This window comes from Tyto alba, unplaced genomic scaffold (assembly GCF_018691265.1).
Source record: "Tyto alba isolate M040663 unplaced genomic scaffold, T.alba_DEE_v4.0 Super-Scaffold_13, whole genome shotgun sequence".
Taxonomy (NCBI): Eukaryota; Metazoa; Chordata; class Aves; order Strigiformes; family Tytonidae; genus Tyto; species Tyto alba.
The window spans coordinates 18,083,629-18,104,335 of record NW_024881275.1 but is presented as its reverse complement, the minus strand read 5'-3'; the positions used below and the strand labels follow the sequence as shown (position 1 = coordinate 18,104,335).

The window sequence follows — 20,707 nt, the reverse complement described above, 5'->3', positions numbered from 1 at the left end:
CAATACAAAATCTTAGTGTACTATAATACAAGGTTATGCATGATATTGGTCACTTACCAGACATCTGCAGTTGGTAAGGGGTCTTTCAGCCTCAAGGAGCAACCCTGAGAGGTGACCCAGATGAAGGGGAGATCACCACCATGCAGCCAGATGCATGGCTGGGGGACTCAAAGAAGTCCCACTTAAGCTGTCATATGTATGGAATAAAGTAGCTGGCTTGCAGTCAAATTACATGCGATGGAGAAGGTAAGCATGAGACTCCTTGTACACACAACTTCCTTTGTTCCTTGACAAATGAGTCCTGGAAGAGCCACCTGCTATTCTTGTGTTAATCACATGGTCAGTGTTCCAGTTTCCAAGCTCATATGCATCAATGCTCACCATGTCACCCTGTTCCTACGTGGGCTTTTGGAGAACATGTTGGAGCTAGATAAGTTCTTGGCCCAGTAATGGCCTAGGTCTTTCAGGCCTTTGGAGCCTGGTCCAAACTACCACTAGTTTGTTCAAGGAGTCAGGCCCATCCATCACACCCAGCTCCAGAGAACCCTCTGCCCCTCTGGTCCAAGAGATGACGAAATGACAGCTCTTTTTACCCTCTGTGAGTTACTGCACAACAGGACTGTGATGAGGCCACATCTCTGTTCATTTATGGCACTTTAGGCCCTGTCCCCTTTTCCCTACCCCATACTCATCCTCCTGGGACTTGCAACAACCCTGTGAAAGGAGCAGGCTGCTCCACCAGCCTCGCCTGTGTGTGCCATCAGTGCAGACAGGTGGCATGGGGCTCGCACCTTGACCATCCAGGCCCCACAACCAGCTGCTCTCTCTTCACTCACCTGGGAGGCTCCTCGCAGGGCCAGGGAGGAAAGGGGGCACGGACAGAATGTGCAGAGGAGCGGTTGGCTGGTGCTCTTTGACCTTGGTCTCTCCTGCTGGGAACAGCTTGACTTGCAGTGGCGGAGAAACTGGCAGGGAGAGCAGATGGCAGCAAGAGGGCAAGCAGTGACACGGGATTTCCTAGTGCCAGTCCTGGAGTTTGGAGGAAACCTGGAAGCTGTGTGCTGTACGACAGCTGGTGATGGCAGCTGCAACAGAGACTGCGGGACTGTGTTGATCAGGACTGTCAGGGCTTAGGGAGCAGGAGCTTTTGGTGGGCCAGGAATGGCCCTGTGCCCTAACAGCTGTGTCTAGCTAGCTCACAAATAGACAAAACCAGAACTGCAGCCAGCCAGGGGAAGACGTGGTACCACTGCTCAAACATATTTAAGAAGGAGCAGTAGGGGAGCAGGAGAAAATTAAGGAAACTACCTGGCCAAGACATGTGGAAGACATTGGGGACACAGATGGAGATGCACACTTGGGAGAAGGTGCTTGATGTCAGAGGAAGGACACCTCCAAGGTGACTGTGGCCTGTGGGCAACTCGCACCAGGTCAGAGACACTGGTGAGGAACTGCTGATGACAAGCACTGGGGCAGGAACACACCTGGGAGGGTATCAGCCCTGTTCTACATGAATGACACAGGATCCAAAAGAAAACAACATAGTCTTTCAGAATACCCCAGGTAGAGTTTCTTAGGGGAGAGGAAGCAGAGCAAAAAATGCACTTAAGAGGAGCCTGAACTTCTCCCTCTTTACACTGTTCTCCTCATCCTCCTTGGATCTTGCCTTGCCCCTGCTGCTTCCCTCATTTGCTTTTTCATCCTAACTCCTCTTTGGACCCCTGGCCCTGTCAGCTTTTTGCATCCTCCCTTCTCAACTATTCTAGATTAAATTTCCCATAACAACATTTTACCCGTAAGACCAGGAGTCCAAACCATTTCCTTTCAACCATGAGTAAATACTCCACCTCTTCCTGAGTTCCTAATTCTTTCTCACTCCTTCCACTGCACAATCTCTTCCCCATCATTGCCAGCAGACAAGTCTCTTGCCCTGTCACACAATCCTGCAAGCTGTAAAGGCAGAACAAGTGTAACTTTTTGACTTCCACACTCTCAAGGCAAAAAGCTGGTCTTTTCCCATCCTGTCTACTCTTTTTTTTTCCCTCAGGGATTACTAAATGCATCCTACCAATGACATATCTCCTCTCACTGGAAATTGCCCCGTACACACACAGGTCTTCACAATTACATGCCCCATAACACCTGCACAGTCTGTGTAAGTACTGTAAAGGCTCATTTCCTGAAGTCCCATCCATGTCCTCACACTCATTTTGAATTAATGTCATTTCACCTGAATTCCCACTGCAATAAAGCATCTTTCCCAGCTTGCCCTGGATTCCTCCCATGTACTCTCCTTCTCTTGCTGCTGCATTTCCCCATTGCCATGCTCCAAACCTCTGTGCTCAACTTGTACTCAACAGCAGCAAGAACTGCCATCATACAGCTATTGATGTTATATGCCACCAAGTGCAAATGCGTGGACTCTGGAAACAAAAGTGATTCAGATCTGCTCCTACTCAAGCAGCTTGCCTAGCAATCACCCTCACCATTTGCCTCTGCCATGAAAACTGTGCTGCTATTCTGCAATACAGAATGTGAGGCACACATTAGTCAGAAGCCATTATTTGAAAATAACTTCTTAATTTAAATTGGTTTAGTAATTGTTTATATATTGACATTTCTAATTGAGAGTTTTGTTCAGTAGAAAGAAGAAACGTATAATAAAAGAATAATAAGGAAGAGTGGTTAGAAAGGAAGAGTAGTTACTCATGGTTGGAAGAAAAGGGTTTGGATCTATTGAGCTTAGAGTTAGAGTGTTGTTACAGGAAGTTTAATCCATAAATCCTGCAACAATGACTTTCCTGATCTTTGTTTAGTCCACCCGAAGAGGCATGCAGAGCAAGTGACTAAGCAGAGGGAGTCACAGGAAACGCTGAAGCAAAACCCCTCTAACTCATCACAGCCTCAATGTTTTCCTCCACTTTCTGAATCAGCTTGATGAAGACTGTCAAGAATGCATACAATTTTCTTTGGCACTACCCTTAACTGGATCAAATGCTCAAGAGGTCAAATGACTCCAACTGCTGCACCAGCTGGTAATTCCCACACACTAAAGCGATCCTCAGGTAGTCCCAAAATAATTACAATTTTTCTTTGCAGGCATGGTGAGCAGAGGAGATTCATTGCATCCAAAATGGCAATGTTTTCCTTAAATATATTTAAATGTATTCCTAGATAAATTTAATCCAAAAAGAATCCAGTTCACACACTCCAGGACTGTACTGCAGGTTGAAGCATGATAACAGAGACAACTGAGAAGGTCTCTTCGAAAGCATATTCCTAATCAAACACAAATGTGAACATAGACACATTAAATACAGATCTATTAAGGGAAAATAAAGTATGAATGACAAGACATTCATTTATTACAATTAAAATTTGAGGTTTCTTTACTCCTTTCCTCCCTACAGCTCAGAAGCCATTCTCAAGTTCACATTTCATGGCACTGTTTTAAATGATTGTCCTCTTCGTAAATTACAAACACAGAGGTGGAGAGAGACATAGTGACTTGTCCAATGTCATAATACAAATCCTAAACAAAACAGAATATAAAACTTTTCTAGCTTCCTCATGTGTATTTGCCATAAACTTGTACCACACATTTCATTCTGATATTCAAAAAAACTAAAGGATTAGGACTGTATCTATATGTTAGATTATTATTAGCAAATGCATCCTCACTAACTACTCATCCAGTAGGAAATTAATTTAGATATAATATGAAAATATATCTCTCATTTCTTTTGCTGAATCTTTCTTTTCTTTGTGAATTATTTTAGCCCGACTCTCCAGTTGGGAAGACAACCACAGGACTCATAAAAATGTGCTTTATCTTTAATTACATATTAAAATGGATACCAAAATGATAGTGAATCACACTCTAAAATATACTGGAAATTTACCAAGTCAATCATCTACATTTTTCTGTAACCAGTTGGCAACTTTGATTAGCAGTTCCCTCCTTTCCATATTTTCATCTTTTGTAAACTCCAGTAGTAGAGTAGCAGCCACTCTTTCATCCTCTTCCAATGTAGCATTATAAAAGACTTGCAACTGCAGAAATAAACACATGATCTTAGTTCACATAACTTCACCTGCAGCAAGCAACTGTGTACCTGACATGCTTTAGACAGAAGGGTACAGAAAAGGAGGAGATGGCACAGACTATAGGCAGGATGGGGAAAGCTTTCTGATTTACACTAAGGTAGGAAAGCTCCTTGCACATCAGGCATGTGTCCTTTTGCTGTCCCTCTAAAAATCCTTTCAAATGTAGCCAACTTCACTAGTACTGGTGGTAACATACAGTGTCTAGGACTAGCTGGGTAGCTGTATCCTCTTGTGCTGCCTGTTCTACAATGACAGAACAAGAAATCTTTCCCATCAGTCTAATGAGCAGAAAACAAGAGAGGACTGAAGAATAGGAAAAAAAAAAAATATGGGGGGAGCAGGAAACAAACAATAAGAGAAATGAGAGAGATGTCAGCATGACAACCAGCAACCTAACATGCCAGCAGCCCAACTTTTGGTACGTTTCCTGTAGATGTTATGGCAAAGTTAATCTCTACAGACAGATTTTAAAGAGAAAAATGAGACAGCTTTGGTAATATTTATTGGGACTCAGTTCCAAACCTGAAGGTTAATTTAAAGGCTGGCACTGGACTACTGCGTTTGCCATCCTGGGCAGTTAACTTGTCTCTAAAGAACCAAAGATGAAAAATTTTCATGAATGTTGAAGAGAGATTTCTTTGATCTTAGGAGCTCTCTTCATTAAGTACCCCTTCTCAGTTACTTGCTCTACACACGTATCAATCAACAGCAAAAAAGGTAAGCAAAATTTTTCCTCTAGCGACAGATTCTAGCAGTTTGGGGCTGGCACAGAAATGTGGATCACATGCAGACAGCACAAAATCTGAGCTGTTTATAAAAGAAAATGATATTTTGGGAAAGAATATGCGGTAACTTGGACTGGAAATGAAAGAACAAGAAAAGAGTATGAAATGAGAAGTGGTAGTTACTAATTTGTCACAGGCAGTAGTGTGTATTATTGTGGAGAATAAAATAAAACAGCATACATCCACCTGCCACATATTTCCACCTTTCAGCAGGTTTCCCAAAACCCATCCTTTTTTTCCAGATGCACGGCAGCCCAATTAGAAAGCATTGTTCATGGGCTCATCTGGGCTGCCATGCAGTCAAAAGGAAAGACCTGTATCACACGTGTAGGCCATCTGTTCAGCACATGGGCAGGCATCCTCTTACAGTGCAACCATGCAGAGTAGGACAACATCCATCCCTGTACAAAAGCTGGTTTTCATGCCATGGTTAACAACCAACTGCAAACACAGGCTGCAGGGCTGTGGGTTCATGTTCATATGCTTATTTCTCAGACGAAGAAGTATAATTTTTCTCAATGTCTCAACACAGAAACTTCATACAATACATTCTGTGATTGCTTTAAAAAACAAAAGATTTTTAAAACTGTTTTTAAAAACTGGCAATAAAGTGAAAACAAACTGCTTCTCTGTCTTACCTCTTGGATCTGTACATCTGTATTGACAAATCTTCCCATGACTTTTAATACATCGTGTAATAATTCCTTCCCATATCTGTAAAATTAATATAAAAGTCCTTCAAACAGCATGTTAGCAAATATACTAAAATTAATCTCATTTGAAAATACTCCCACTATTTATTTATTATTTACTATATTGGGGATACCAAGTAAGCTGAAGTTTGCAATTGTGTACTTTTTTCCCCCTTTTAAAGAAATATCATTGACATTCAATGTAGATATTTGAGCAAGATGAAACACACTAACTCCTCTTCATTTCCATGTCCCAGTAAGATATGGTATTTCTACTGTGGTAACATGAATTCTTTGCTTAAAACAGATAATATGTGTGAGCCCATACAGATAAACTGAACTAGAAAGGCTAACCAATAATGATTCTAACAACTTGGAGTTTCTGTTGGTGTCTTGAGGATGGCACATAAATTAATGGCCACACTATTCTTTTAGTTTGAAAATAACGAGTCTCCCTCCCAGCAAATTTCTCAACAGTATGGAACACAAAAAATCTCTGTAAGGGAACAAGTTGGTGTGACACAAATCTGTCACAACTTGACTTTTCTAGTGTTAGCAATGAAGATACACATTTGAATGCTCCCAGATGGCTGGTCTTGGTTATGCTGCCACTACTGGTTCCCGATGGGCTCCTCTGCCACCAAAGGCAGCAGGAATGTAATCTGTCACAGCCCTGTTGCTTTTGACCATTTCCAACTAGAGAGGGAGTCTTCAAACAAATGTCAAAACACTTGCTGTTCTTGAGACAGGCAGCCCAGGCTAGTCTGCAGTTTACCTGCATCAGCGCGGGTGGGCTGGAGATGGGTTAGGACTTAAGTCTGGGAATAATACTGTAGTTGGTCTCTGAAGCACTTGTAAACCTGTGTGCTCCAATCCCCCATCTCTCCCTAATCTTTGGAAAAGAGGTTACAATCTTACTCTGGCATTTTACATCCAAGCTTGTGAAATGCTAGTGGATAAACCTATCTCTAGAGCCAGATTTTCCAGGAAATTTAGCACTTAAAAGCACTGAAAAATTCATGAACAGGCTAATTTTTAAAGCATTCTGTGTCTGACATGAGATCTTCTTTGACATTAAGCCCTGACTAGAGCTGAATCCACTGAAAACCCTGCTCTGTATACTTAAAGAATTGCATCAATCATTACAAAAAAGCCACCTCTGGAAGGAAAATCTGCACCTGGATTTTACAGCTCAAACATAAAAATGGAGGAAGAAGCCAAAGAGCCACAGAAATAAAGGGAGCCCAAAGCTGGTTGCTTACCATACCTTTCACTTAAAAGTGGCCAATTTTCTGTAACAAATTCCCAGGCTATACGGTGCCCAATATCCTTAGTCACCACATATAAAATGATGATTGAAGTACAATTGGAAGAAAATAATGTATCACTGAGTCCATACTGCAAGTATCTGTCAGGAAAGAAGGTAATAATTGTACCTATCACTTGCTGTTTAACAGTGATGATCTGGAAATATCATCCAGTTCATGAAAATTCCTGTCTCAACAAACACCAAAATGTGGAATGTTATACCAAAGTTGGTGTCACTCTGAGCCACATATTCAGCTTGAGTTTTGTCCTTACACTGGTGAAATCCCCTGTTCTTGCACACTGACTCTCCACTTCTCAGTAAAATGAGGGTGTAGCACATTAGGTGGATATATGTGCTTTTCTTAACTGTATTATGGAAAGATAACCACTCCTACCAGACAACCCTGTGGAAGGGCAAACTCTTCCTCAGTTTCTGGAGACTCATTTCGCTGTGACATAGATGGAGCCTAGAGAGTAAGACAGCAGTGAGACACTCTTATGCAGAGGGGACCTGTTTATAGGGTATCCTATAACAAAACCCAATAATAAGGGGTCTTGGATGTTTTCTTGGGGCTAAGTCATCATTTCAGAAGTCCTGTAGGAGCCACCTACCAATGATGTCAGTGGCTGTGAGTCCTGAGTATCTTGAAAAAGAAACTAGTTATTCTCTTTTTTGCCTCAGTGTATCACTGTGCACGCTCATACTTTCAAGGGGCGCTATTAAAAGAGTTACCTTTTCATAAGGTCTTGCAGGCAGCTGCTTTAAGGGTAGAGTAGATAAGCTGGGCTTCTTCCATTTGCATGCCACCACCATGCTTAACAGAATGGACAAAACATACTGAGGGCCAGGAAAAGCCCAGCTCAACATTCCTCACCCCAAAAGACTTTCAGGGTGGCATTCAGAAAAACAGATTGGCTTATAAGGCACAGGGAGGAAGAAGGTCATCAGAACCCCCTGAGCTTTTCAGGGACCAGTGCTAGCTGGTGCCAGTGACAAAGTCAATAAAGGACCATATGATAGGTGGAAAATCAGCATAGCTGATTGGACATTCTTCACAACCCATCTTGCCTTCTTCTCAGACATATTTATGCTGTCTTCTCAAATGACTGACATCTCAAGACTAGGTGGCTGGTGAGAGAAATGTCTCTGCTACTGTTAGAGCATTAGACCCACTGAGTTTATGTCATTTCTTGAACGATCATTCTTTAGGCCATCACTGGCAAACTTCTTGTCCTTTGATGAATCCTTTAGGTTACGTTGCCATGACAAATTAAAGAATTCACCTTCAACATATCTTTAAAGTGAAAAGACTTTATACAGATGCCAGTGAAAGATAATAAATACAGTATTCCAAACTGTGTTCAGGAAGTGTTTGAAAAACATTCTTAGATATATGGCTTAACTTCTAGTTTGCCCCACATGCAGTCAGGAGTTAGACTCTATGATCTTCATGGATCCCTTCCAACTCAGGATATTTGATGATTCTATGAAGCTAGAAATTTTTGGAAAATTACTATTCAGTGTGAATCTGCACTTCAAATGGTGAACAGCTTGCTAGTAAGCCTATTCTCTTTTTGCCTTTAACCTGGCTGATTTGGCTTCCACAGAGAGGCTAAATAGACTATGACACTTCCGTTTAGAAACAAAATAAGCAGGGGAAAAGGAGTGTAGGAAAATTATATAAAATCATAAATGGTAGGGAAAAACATCAAACCAAATTATGATAATTACTGTTTCTTATAGTGCAGAGATTAAGGGCAGTCAATGGGTTCCAGGCTAAAAAAAAAAAAAAAACCAACATAAAATAGGCTTAAAACAAACCAAAAGGAAGTATGTTTTTATACAACATGCATATATATTATGGGATGTGTTGCCATAGTTTGCTGTGAAGCCTGAAGGTATCATTTTAGTTCAAAAAGATCGCTATATTGACAGAAGATGGGCCCAGTGTTAGACACGACACACTAGTTACCAGCTCAGGAGATCCCTTTCTCAGGGATTACCAGCATCTGGGATGTTATACTCACAGGAGAATCATTCGCGTTTGCCCTGTTTATCATGCTTTCTCCATAAAAATACTCTTAATATTCTTCCATTGGTCTGTAAGACACATGCTTCTGGGGCAGGCAAACTTCCATCAGGTTTGCACAAAACAGTATTTGTGTTCTTATGATTTACTTCCATATACATAAAGCTATACTTTGATCAAGGTCACCTGTAAAGTAACCACGAGTCTCTGGCACAGCTCATGGCAGAGAGCAGGATGTCTTTATCTTCCTTTGTAGAGTCGGTATGGTTATACATTTCCCATGCAAAATTCCATTCTTTATCACTTCCCACTGCAACACCATAGCAGCAGACTGTTCTTCTAATTAAAAAGGGAATTCTGCAAAGCAAAATATGATTAAAAGGTACTGTATTGTTGTAAAGTCAAAACCAGCTGTTAATGCATAACTGACATTTACAGGTAAAAGATGCACAAGAAATGAAATATAAAATAGCAATCTAAATTAAAAAACTAAGAAATTTGATTGCTTTATTAATGATTTGAACATTTAAAAAGCATGCAGTTTAAAGGCAAACCAAAGATGTTTTTTAGAACAGTTGGACCAAGCTATTTTGTGTATGTACAGTGTCAATGCCACTCTTTCACATCACAGCCTAGGGCTTGGATCACACCATTAAAGAGTGTACAGCTGCATATAAGCATCATCCCAGATAAGCCTTTTCAAAGTTTCTTCAGTGAATGTATACAGTAGAAAGAGCCATGTGCAGCACAAAAGGAAACAGAAGGGACACTTCTCCATGCAATAGGCAGCCTCCTATTACTCCCACCCCAGGGGAGAGTCCTCAACATGGCAATAAATTTCATAACAAAAACTAAATGCAAACATTATCAAGTATAATAGTCCGTGTGTAAAGGCTGAACAGAAAGCTTCTCCCATGGCAATGATGTGATCCTGATGTTGAGACATTGTCAACACTTTCCAGTGACAGAAATGTATTCTGCTATGCAAGCTATCTGAAAAGTTGAAAATAATGGTATTACGGACTAATTCTCTATAGGAGAACGGGTCACATTGCTACAAATGAAATGTTTAGCTTCCTAATGGCATACTGTTAATCTGCTTAGTGTTACATAAAACCAAGATTGTAAGTAGAGCTGTAAAAACTATCTTGCATTTAGATCAGGAGATAGACTTGGAAAAACAGACAAGTTTCCGATCACAAAAGCAATTCTTCAGGACCAAAACTGGAAGCAGCAAATTCAAATTTAAATATAATTTGAGAAAAAATCCTTTGAGTTTCAGTTGATCATCCTAGAGAAAATGGGTGTGATACCAGCAGAAAGAGAGGCAGTATTAGCCAGAAGGAAGGCTATATGACAGCAGTCTTCAAAGCAACAGGTAGAAATGAGTAAGTTATAAACTCTGGAAACTAAGGAGTAGCAGGAATGAGGGAGAGTTGGGTGTTTTGCACGACAGACATCACTTGCTAATAAGTGAAAATGCAAGATGCAGGGATTTTGATAGTCCTGTTGTGGGTGGGGGACTTCACTAACATAATAACAGAAAGGGTGGGCATGTTTTATATTTACTGCAAAAAATGGATTCATTTACCTGAATATGTGCTGGAACATAAGAGATATGCTACCAAGAATGATGCTTATTGAGACTGAGTGGTTATGTCAAGGTAAAGAGTAGTCCTGTGAGGAATAATTTTATGACAAATCTTATTTGAGTTACAGGGTCTAGTAACATGTTTAATAATCATTTCATAATGTTGTCAAAAGAGGTCACAGTAGGGTGATAACAGGGTAAAGCTGCTTTGGCTGAAATATAGGTATTTATTTTGCTACTGCAGCTGTTCCAATAGTTTCAAGAAAATGTTGGTTACTGAGTGTCAAGTTGTTAAGGGTGAAGAGTAAATAGACAAGTTTTGTGTATCCCTTGGCTGCAGCTCTGATGTCCAGCATTCAAGGCAGGCTGTATAGGCAGCCTGCTGTGGGACAGTGGTTTACGGGCTGGTGGCACCTATGGTGGCTCTGAAATGGTTTATGTTGTATAGTTCACAGAGGAAGTCCACTATAGTTTGGAGGGACTTTGGAGTTTGAGGTTACATTAGATGAGGGTGGGGCTTATTAATCTTGATATTTCATCTGGACGTGGTTGTGTGGTTTGATATTACTGGACAGCCAGGATTCTCTCATTTCTGGATCTTGGGGAAGATGCAAAAAGCTGCTGGGAAGAAGGGTGGATTATTTTGCATCATTTTTCTGGAGCCAATGAAGAAGTGACATAGTGATTTCTTAAATTTTGAGGGCTACAGCAGTATATGGTTCCCTTCAGTAAATAACTAAAATGTACAGCAACATTGTCCCTCCCTCAAGAATTATTTCCTTCTTTCAAAAGAAGACAAGCCAGTAACAGGACCACAGAGAACACATTAATTTAGCTAGCTCCACTTCACTCCTTTAAGCAAAAAAGAGTAAAACTGAGAAACTGGCTGGGAATCATGGCTCTTGGCTTGTTATCTCCACAGAACAGATAAACATGCACCGTATCAAGTCCAGTTAATCTTTGCCAGGAACTGTTTGGAAATGTTCCCCAGAAAGTTGCCACATCTGAAAGGGAAAAACACTACTTGCTTCCACACATGTGAGAATCGTACTGGGTTCCACATGTGGCAAAACATCTATAGTATGCTCTTATGAATTTTGCTCTCAGAATGGGGAACATAAGAGTATCTAAAGGAATCTGTCTGTGAAATATGAGTCAATATTTTTATACACTTATAGCCATGTGAAGTGTGAGACTGTGAAGTCCCTCTGAACTTAGCACAGTGCCAGGAAGGACAGTGAAATTAATCTTCTCCACCTAATTCAAAGCCATATTATCTAATCTATTTCACAGACCCTTCAGCAATTCAACTCAGATAAGGTATGTAGTATTCCACCAGGAAAAAAAATATTTCAGATGCTATTACTGGGGGAAGATAAGTGACTCTTGAAAACATCCGGAGAATTCAGAGTAGCATTGCTGCTTTCAGGGTGGAATAGTAAGAATATTCTTTCTGGAGCATAACAGAATATATTTAGGCTATTTAAACTTTTCAGTTTAACTGCAAAGCACAATTTGATTTTTATAAGGATAATTGCTACAAAGCTATCTAAAAAAACACAAACATAAAAGTTCAGTTTACTTAGCCAACTACATGTATCAACAGAGATGCAAGTAACAACAAAATATTTATTACAGATACAACAAATAAAAATTATAATAAGCTTTAAATATTCACTCACCAGTGCCAATACTATGTGAGTATTGCACAGAAAAATACCAAAAGAAAGAGGGAGGAAAAGAGAATAAGAGTTTCAATACATTTTAAATCTTTAACAGTGCAATAATACAGAAATACCTGAATACAGAAAGTCTGATCCTGGTAGAGCCCAGACTCCATCCTCACAGTCCCAAAACCTGACCCCTAGCCTCCAGTATCAGATTAAGAACTCATAGCTGTTCCCAGCACCTACTTACATGAATACAGAACATGCAAGACAATTTGATGGGCTCACCATGGGTAGATGCCTCTATCATATAAACATCATTTCACTCAGTATTGCTAAGAGAAGCTTAGAAACTGAGTTGGTATATATGACAACCCCAAGGATGTACTGCAGTAAAGGGACTGGGATGATAGTCCTAATCTGAGGTTCACTTGTTATGTGGCTAAACAGATTTTGGTCTTCATGGCCAAAATCTGCATCCTCCAGCCTGTAAAGTCTACATAAAAAGCAATAATAATGCTTTGGTTCGGGGAACCAAATTGCTCATAAAGCTGTGGTTTGGGGAAAAGTGGTGGGGGCGGGGGGTGTTGGTTGGTAAAGATAGGCTTAAATTCTATCTATTCTATAAAGAAGAGCAGCGGTGTACAGGAGCATTTCTCATTCTGCCTCACCTATGTAAGAGCCCTTTAACTTTCCACCTCACGTACACATGCACACCTCTAAGAGTACATTATCATTCTTACTTGTACTCAGGGTTGTCCATCCACTTAGCATACAGTTCAGATGACAGGTTCAAACAGTCTCGGAGGCCCAGCCAGCATGCTGTTGCAAAAAGTTTTTCCAAATACACTCTTGAAAGGAAAGCAAAATAGCAAGAATAAAAGATATGTAATCCACATTTGGAGTACTTGAACTGTGGCGGACCAGCACAGCTTCAGCACGTGACGCCATTAACCCAGGAGAACTTCTATTAGAAACAGTTGAGGTTTAATAACAAGAATAATAAATTAGACTACCAATAATGGGTTCCTGACATCAATATTCATGGATGTTAGTGAGGCCACCAACGTACTATAATTTTTCTTATTTTTTTTTGTGTGGTTTATATCACACTTGGTAGTTTTAAGAGACTAACTGCATCTAATCCAAATCACTCTGACATTCAAAATTGTGGCCACAGTGGCCTTGCAAATGAAGTATCTTAGAGCTCTAGTGATTGATCCATAAATCACATCTGAAGTTCATCGCTATCAGTTTTTCCCCAACTAGCAGCAGCCTGTTGAGCCTGTTCTCCAATAAATAAAAGTTATCAGTCAGATCATTAAACTATCATCTTTTATGCCCCCTAAATAGACTGAAAATATCCCAAACTATCCTGATACTGCAGGTTCATTGGATGTGTCATCATAAGTAACACACACTTATAGGACAGTAAAAATAACAGTTCAATTACATTCAAATGAGTTAGAGCATTTTTCCTGTATCTTGTATTTAAATTTACAGAGGCAAACTGCAGTGTATCAGATCCAACCACATCAGAACAAACTTTTGAGAAAAGCAGAATACTTACTGAGCAAAATAGTCATCTTCCAAAGCATCAACATTTTGACGAATAAAACCTGCATAATGATGGTATATTGGCAACATTCTCTTTAAAAGGTATTTCTTTTAAAAGAAGGGAAAGAAAAATTACTTTAATTTAGATGCAAGTTTTTATTTTACTGTATTATTCTTTTCTTACTCAGATTTATCCTAAATATTTACCTCTTAATTTATTGACAACACAGCACATTAAAATAAAATATATAAATTGGGTCTAAAACTGTACATCCATTCAAACTGAGAAGTTACCATTTTATATCACTGGGACCTTTAAATTCATTATGAAAGAAAACAAATGCTTATTCTCAGAGAAAAAGACAGAAAAAGAACTTCTCAATGGAAAATTCTTTGTTCTTCTCAAATATTTTAAAAATACACTTATTTTTAAAACTTAAGAGAACTATTATTGTGGGAATGTACTTTAAACAAAAGTAAAATCTTTTTCAAATAGAAGTCAAGGAAATAAATAAGACAGTATCATCTGAGATAGCTCAAATATGGGAGATGATTATCTCATCTAGTATTCAAATTCAATTCCTTCTTTCTCCCCATGAAGACAAATTGGAAGGCAGCACAAACTGCAGAGCACATACATACTATATGCTCTTTATACAATGTAATGTTACTCCCATTACTTGCTATTGACTATTTACTACTGACTGATACTTGTATTTTCCACACCCTCAGTTTTACAAAAACCTAGGATCAAGCTTAATATAAAGAATGTGAATGTACTTCAGCTTTACAATAATAATTGTTCAAGATTCAATATTTATCACTGACTAATATATACAAATCAGGACCTCCTCCTATTTAAAAAAAAAAAGTTGACAAAATCATGCAAAGGGAATGACAAGAACTATGACCCATCATAGTCATCATTACATTCCTGACAATTTAAAAAGCATTCATTTTAGTCTGATTTGTTTAAATGGTCTAGTATCTTTGCTAACTAACAAAAAAGGTGATACCTTTAAAAGGGGATATACTTCATAGTTCTTCAGAGTACTTTCCAAATTCTCAGGTACTAGGTTTAACAATACCACATTCCATATGAAGAGTTCATCTTCTCTGGCAAGGTACTTTGTTAGTTCAAGCGCTGTTTCAATCTGAATGTAACCAAACCTATTTGAAAATAAAAAACTTCATACTTGAGCATACCTATTCACATTAATTACCTACTACATATATCTGTTTATGAAACTGACAATGAAACATCAGGGTACTGCGTTGAGAGTGACCTAGAAAAGACATTGGAAAAATAAAATAAATATACATATATTTTTAAATTATTTGTATAAATAAATCTATAATTGGATAGAATCAATAATATAATAAACAGAATAAAATACATTCAATATGATATAATTATTATAATTGTGATTTATATAATTCTGTCTAATACAATACATTATTAAAAAGAGCAAATATATACTTAAATGTAATATAAATAAATATGTATTTTTAAATGGTGCTTTTAATAGCTGAATTCTCAAAACATTTCTTACAGAGCACAGTGCCACTATCTAAGTTACAGGACAATCATGGCAGTAAGCACGGCAATATGCAGACTGTGTTCTGCTTGTGTATGTGGAATACAGTATATGCAGGTTTACAGCATACATCAGTCTCACTAGAACAAAATGAAGGAAAAGAGCAATGTTTTGAGCTATAATACATTTGTATTTTTATTGCTAAATAACATATTTCCATTACAGGTTCTTTTTTGGAATATACATTATTTTAATAATCAAACAATTTAATTCACATGCACGCTATTTCTGGAATTAACAACTTCAGCATGGCATTTCTGTGCCTCAGTGTGGAATTAGCACCAATTAAATTTTTTCCAATAAAATTCCAATTCAAGTCCCTCTCCTCCAGAACAGAAACATTTCTAGTGTACTTACACAGGAGCACAGTTTTAAACTTCACAGTTACATTCCTTGTTAAATACTAATTTTGAGCTCTCTTGTGAGACATTTGTATGAGGGGAGGAGTGGGAATTCCTACTTCCTCCTCTCAGAGCTACCTCCACAGGGTTTGAGGGTGGGCAGTATGCTTTGACCACCTCCTCCCTGATCTCCCATATCATAGGTGTCTGTGTTTGAGGCACAGACATACTTATTGCTTCTTCAGCTCCCTACAATACTGCTGACCACTCTAGCACCACAGACATGAATAACCAAGTCATCCTTCAGCAAGGGAAATGAAAGAGGTATTAAGAGTGCTGCAGGACAGCACAGCTGAAATAGCCCAGAAAAAGTAAAAGAAAATTTAGAATGTTCATTCAGAATCTTTTTTCTCTTACATCAAATACAATTAATCCCTAAAAACCTAGTGCAGTGCCATTGTTTAAAATATTTCCCAAGACTTGGAACACAAGTTAAAATGACATTTTGAAAGAAATCACTCAGCACTGGCAGAAGAATGGACTTAACTCCCCCACCATTTTGTGAAAAGAGCTGCTGCTCCTGTGAGGCACATATGAATGAAGCAGAAGTAGGAATATTGAATTAAATCATATAGTTTAATCATTTTCTATGACGTATTTGAAACATACTTACTGCGTCAATGCAAAAACATCATCTATCAGCTGGAACCTGCTGACAGCGGGAATAGCCTGCAGAAATCATTCATGTGGCATTAATAGATCTAAACATGTCATTAAGAGTTTAAAAACCTTTACTATGTCTCAGAAGGATAAGAAAAGTGCCTAACACTTTTCCTAAGCCAAAATCTTATACAAAACATGATAAAATAGATCCTGCTTTTTAAGCTGAAATTATGTATGTGCTTTTAGGGATGTTTATATATATAAATATATGCATATATACATATATGCAGTGACATCATATATTTTTATACATATACAGCTACAGTACATTAAACATGGAATTTCAAGACCCTTCTTACTTGCATGCTGCAATGAAAACTAAAATATGGAAATGCTACATTTCCTAAAAATATCCCAATTGTATCATTTTGGTACATTTTTTCCTTTGGAGGCTCCAGTTCAGAATACGCACTCAGCTTAGGCCAGAGCAGAGTGTCCAGCACTATCGTGAATTAAATGGCCGAGGCAGTGTGGGTGAACCCCTGCCTACAGATCGTGCTCTCCTGGTCCCTCCTCGTCTCCTCCATGCTTCCATGCCCCCTTGTCTCAGCTGCTGCTCAAGCAAACCTTCCCACTAACGTGTGTCAAAAAACAGCCTCAAGTGACCACACACTCAATTTCCTGCTGACAGATTTGCTGTGAAAGAAAAAAGCCAGTGTGTGGTAGAGAAGCTTAACTACACTGCATGCTCTGATTGGCCTCTTGTCCAGACCTTCTGGAGAAGTCATCTGACTGCACATACTGCTGTTTTGCTTGAATTTGCTCACCGTTGTTTCCAAAACCAATGAGCTGACATTACCACTGGAGCCTCTGGCTCACTTCAGGGTTAGGCAACATTAAATACTATGCAACCCCATGTACAGCCACATGTATAGGCTGTTTCACTTTCAACCCATGCTGTGGCAAATCAGAAGTGAGATTAAATCTAATCTGAGTTACAGGGTCTATAGAGGACTGAAAGAGCCAAAGTAGAACTGACTGAAGCTTCTAAGAAAAATCTGCACCAAAAAAAAAAAAAAAAACCAAAAAAACCAAAAACCTCATGTCTGATGTGTTTTTTTCTTTAAATGTCACTGGCAGAAATATTGTGGTTTGAGGAAAAGTGGAAATTAAAAGCTTTCTCCCAGCTTTCCTTCTCCATGGTTACCTAATGAGCAGATAAAGCTCAGTCACATATCCATACTGGTAACTGAGACAAATTTAAGAGATTGGAAAAACCACAAGCTGTTAAGACAGCTTTGAAGACAGAATGCCATATCATGTAAAGTCATTTTTCATGCTTATGTGAAACTAATTTGGGCCAGTTCCAGTTCCACTATAGAAGGCTGCCAGTGACTTTAGTGGGGCAACAGTGCATCATTTCTTCTTATGCAGTACGTTGAGTTTCTCATTATTCCAGGTTTTCACCAGTGTGATTACTGATAAGAAGTGCAAGAAGAAATGCTGGAAAGTATCTATTTATAAGCTTGAGAAAACAAATATGATCTTACCTTTGGATCTTTTTCAAGCAAGCATGCTAATCTTCTTAAGTTTAATTGATCATAGTTCACTCTATAGTATCCACTTAAATTTACATTTAACAGAATCCAGTCATATTCTGACTCCAATACTCGCATTTCAGGAAACACTTCTGTAAAGTAATATTAAAATGTATCATTTCAGTTTCTGCACACTCCTAAATTTTCTTGCATTTATAAATACTGGGTTCAGTGGTCCTCTGAGATCAGATACAGAAGTTTGAGGTTGGACTCAAAAGAGAATCCCCCAAAAGCTCAGTGCATTTGTGATCTCTGTTCTGTACAACAGAAAAACTTCAGCAGCTGATTACTTGCTCCTGACAGCCGACAGTACATCTGAAGGAACCAGTGCAGCCTCAGAAGGCTCTAAGCTGCCTCGTCAGAAGAGGATTCAAATGCAGCTTTAACTGGCTACAGTCATCCTCATTTAAGAAGGCAAACTCTCTTAAGACAGTAAATCAATATTGGTGAGTAGTCTAGACTCAGCACTGCTTTACTCTGAACAGAGGACTAAGATTTCAGTGTGTTTTGACAGGGCAAGTACTACAGGATTCATCCTCAGTCATCTCCACAAATTAAATAAAATGTAAAAGTGGTACATGACAGATCCTGGCTTAACCATTTAAAAACAGTGTGGGTGGCTAGAATATGGCACTAGCAGTACTTCCCCTATAATAGTATATTGGTTCAATGTTCTGCTAAACATCAAGAGAACTTTTAGATCCAGCTAAAACAGTAAAACTATGCTACTCCACTCCCCAGGCTGAATGAAACGTTCTACCATAACAGCACCATCCTCCAAGTGTGTCTTTTTTGCTGTGCAGATGTCACACTCAAGGACAGTGACCAACACAATTATATTGGCAGAAGCTAAGTATGTAGCCATTGCCTGAGGATCCTAAACCAACAGGACAGGCTTTTAACACTGTACAGTGCAGTCCTGAATGAACACTCTTGACAGCTGGTAGCAGCCCAGCTTGGAGCTTGGAGTTTAATTTAACCTGTTTAGAAGTAAGATAAATTAGCTCCCGCAGAGCTTTCTTCAGCAAAAATACACATAAGCAAAATCACTTTTGAGATGTTTGATCTTTATGTATTGTTATGTCACTGCAGCAACTATTCCCAAATTCAAGTTAAAAGTGCACTTCTGTACTGGTTTCAGCTGGGATAGAATTAATATTTTTTTTTAGCAGCTAAAATAGCGCTGTGCTCTGAATTCAGTATAATGTTTGGTACAAGAATGCTGATAACACACTGATATTTTCAGTTGTTGCTGGGGGATCCAGGGCTCTCCGACTCCCCGTGTCCTGCCTGTGTGCAGCTGCACAAGGAGCTGGGAAGGAGCACAGACAAAACATCCGACCGAAATCAGAAGCAATATTCCATAGTGCATGACCTCACGCTCAGTATCTAAAGGAAAAGGACAGGGTGGCCAGGAATGAGAGGGGAGGGGAGGGGGGATGGGAGGGGGGGCACTGGGGTAGTGGGAGTGGGGAGGGACGTTCTCGCTCGCTGCCGGCATTGCAGTTTCGGTATCTGGGTATTTCGGGATCGCTAGCCGGGAACAGGCTGGGTATCAGTCAGGGGGTGGTGAGCAATCACATTGTGCTTTGCCCGTTTGTATTTCCTATTGATGTTATCGTTCTATTTTATATCAATTATTTAACTGTTTTGTAACTCAACCTATGAGTTTCCGCTTGCTTCTCCAATTCCTTCCCCCAACCCCCAGGCAGGAGAGCGTGAGCAAGCAGCTGCGTGGGGTTTGGTGCCAGCCAGGTTTAAACCACAGTAACTTTGTACCAAAACACTCATTTTCATTTATCAAAACCATTCTGATGAATACCTCTGAGTCACAACATAACAGTTCTCCAGCAAAGACATTTCAATCTCACAGGAACAAAACAGTAACTGAATTTAAAATTACAGTTAACATTTCTACGTTTGTAAGAAACCATGTAGTTTATTTGTGCATCAAAAAGTCAAAATTATAAATTTTAGTTTTAAAATATGAATGACAGTCCCTTGACTGAATAGTGCCTGGGAGGTTTGATCCATGGCTTTCAAATACAAGTGGAATGTGTTTTAAAGACCACATTTCTACTTTATTGTAGTCCCTTCAGGAAGATGCAACATGATGGAGATTTTCAATAGTTTCTGTAACTCTTAAGCCACATGAGGGGTGAAGAAACAGAATCGGTATCACTTCAATAATACAAGCTTAGCATATGACACTAGTCCTTCAAAGCAAATGATGCCTAACAATGCTTTTCCACAAATTTTCTTATTTTTCACCTTAGCAATAACTGGTTTATTTAACTTTAAAGCATTCAGAAGAACAAACATCCACTGTTTGCTTATTTACTTGTCTATGTACTGTGAAATGATCACTCAAGCAATCTTATTGCCTGAAAAAGAGGGAAAGTAGCTGTTAACCACTGCAAATAGAGGGTGGAGAGCTGCAACATGCACACAGCGTATTGTAGTTCTGCTCTTAAGCATTCCACAAACACATCAATCCCTGCATCTCCTTGTAACTGATTCAAAACCTGATGGGAGTTCAAGGCTGACTTGCCAAAGGAAAATGATTACCCCATTCTAATGATTCCTTTCCTTCATTCTCAAAAAAATATAGCTGTTTATTGGAAAGTACTGAGATGAGAAAGAAATTATTTTTTTATTTGATTGGAGATGCCCATAAACTCACTTTTCTACTATAAGACTTTAAAAATTTATAAAATCCTAGTCTTTGGATAAGACTATTTTTGCATTTCATTTTCATAAAAAAATTAAA

At 39.0% G+C, this 20,707-nt stretch overlaps 1 protein-coding gene across 1 annotated transcript in view; it reads right to left on the bottom strand.

Annotated features, from left to right (window-relative positions):
* Nucleotides 1-898: 898 nt before the first annotated feature.
* Nucleotides 899-20,707, bottom strand: part of LVRN (laeverin) — a 37,685-nt gene continuing 17,876 nt past the window's right edge. Inside the window, exons 12-21 of the mRNA XM_042787868.1 lie at nt 17,890-18,029; nt 16,350-16,405; nt 14,754-14,907; nt 13,751-13,845; nt 12,924-13,031; nt 9,109-9,279; nt 6,852-6,992; nt 5,531-5,606; nt 3,919-4,053; nt 899-1,029 (exon numbers count right to left, since the gene is read on the bottom strand). Of these exons, the coding sequence (XP_042643802.1) occupies nt 1,018-1,029; nt 3,919-4,053; nt 5,531-5,606; nt 6,852-6,992; nt 9,109-9,279; nt 12,924-13,031; nt 13,751-13,845; nt 14,754-14,907; nt 16,350-16,405; nt 17,890-18,029 (1,088 nt within the window). The 3' untranslated portion in view covers nt 899-1,017. The remainder of the gene's footprint in view (nt 1,030-3,918; nt 4,054-5,530; nt 5,607-6,851; nt 6,993-9,108; nt 9,280-12,923; nt 13,032-13,750; nt 13,846-14,753; nt 14,908-16,349; nt 16,406-17,889; nt 18,030-20,707) is intronic.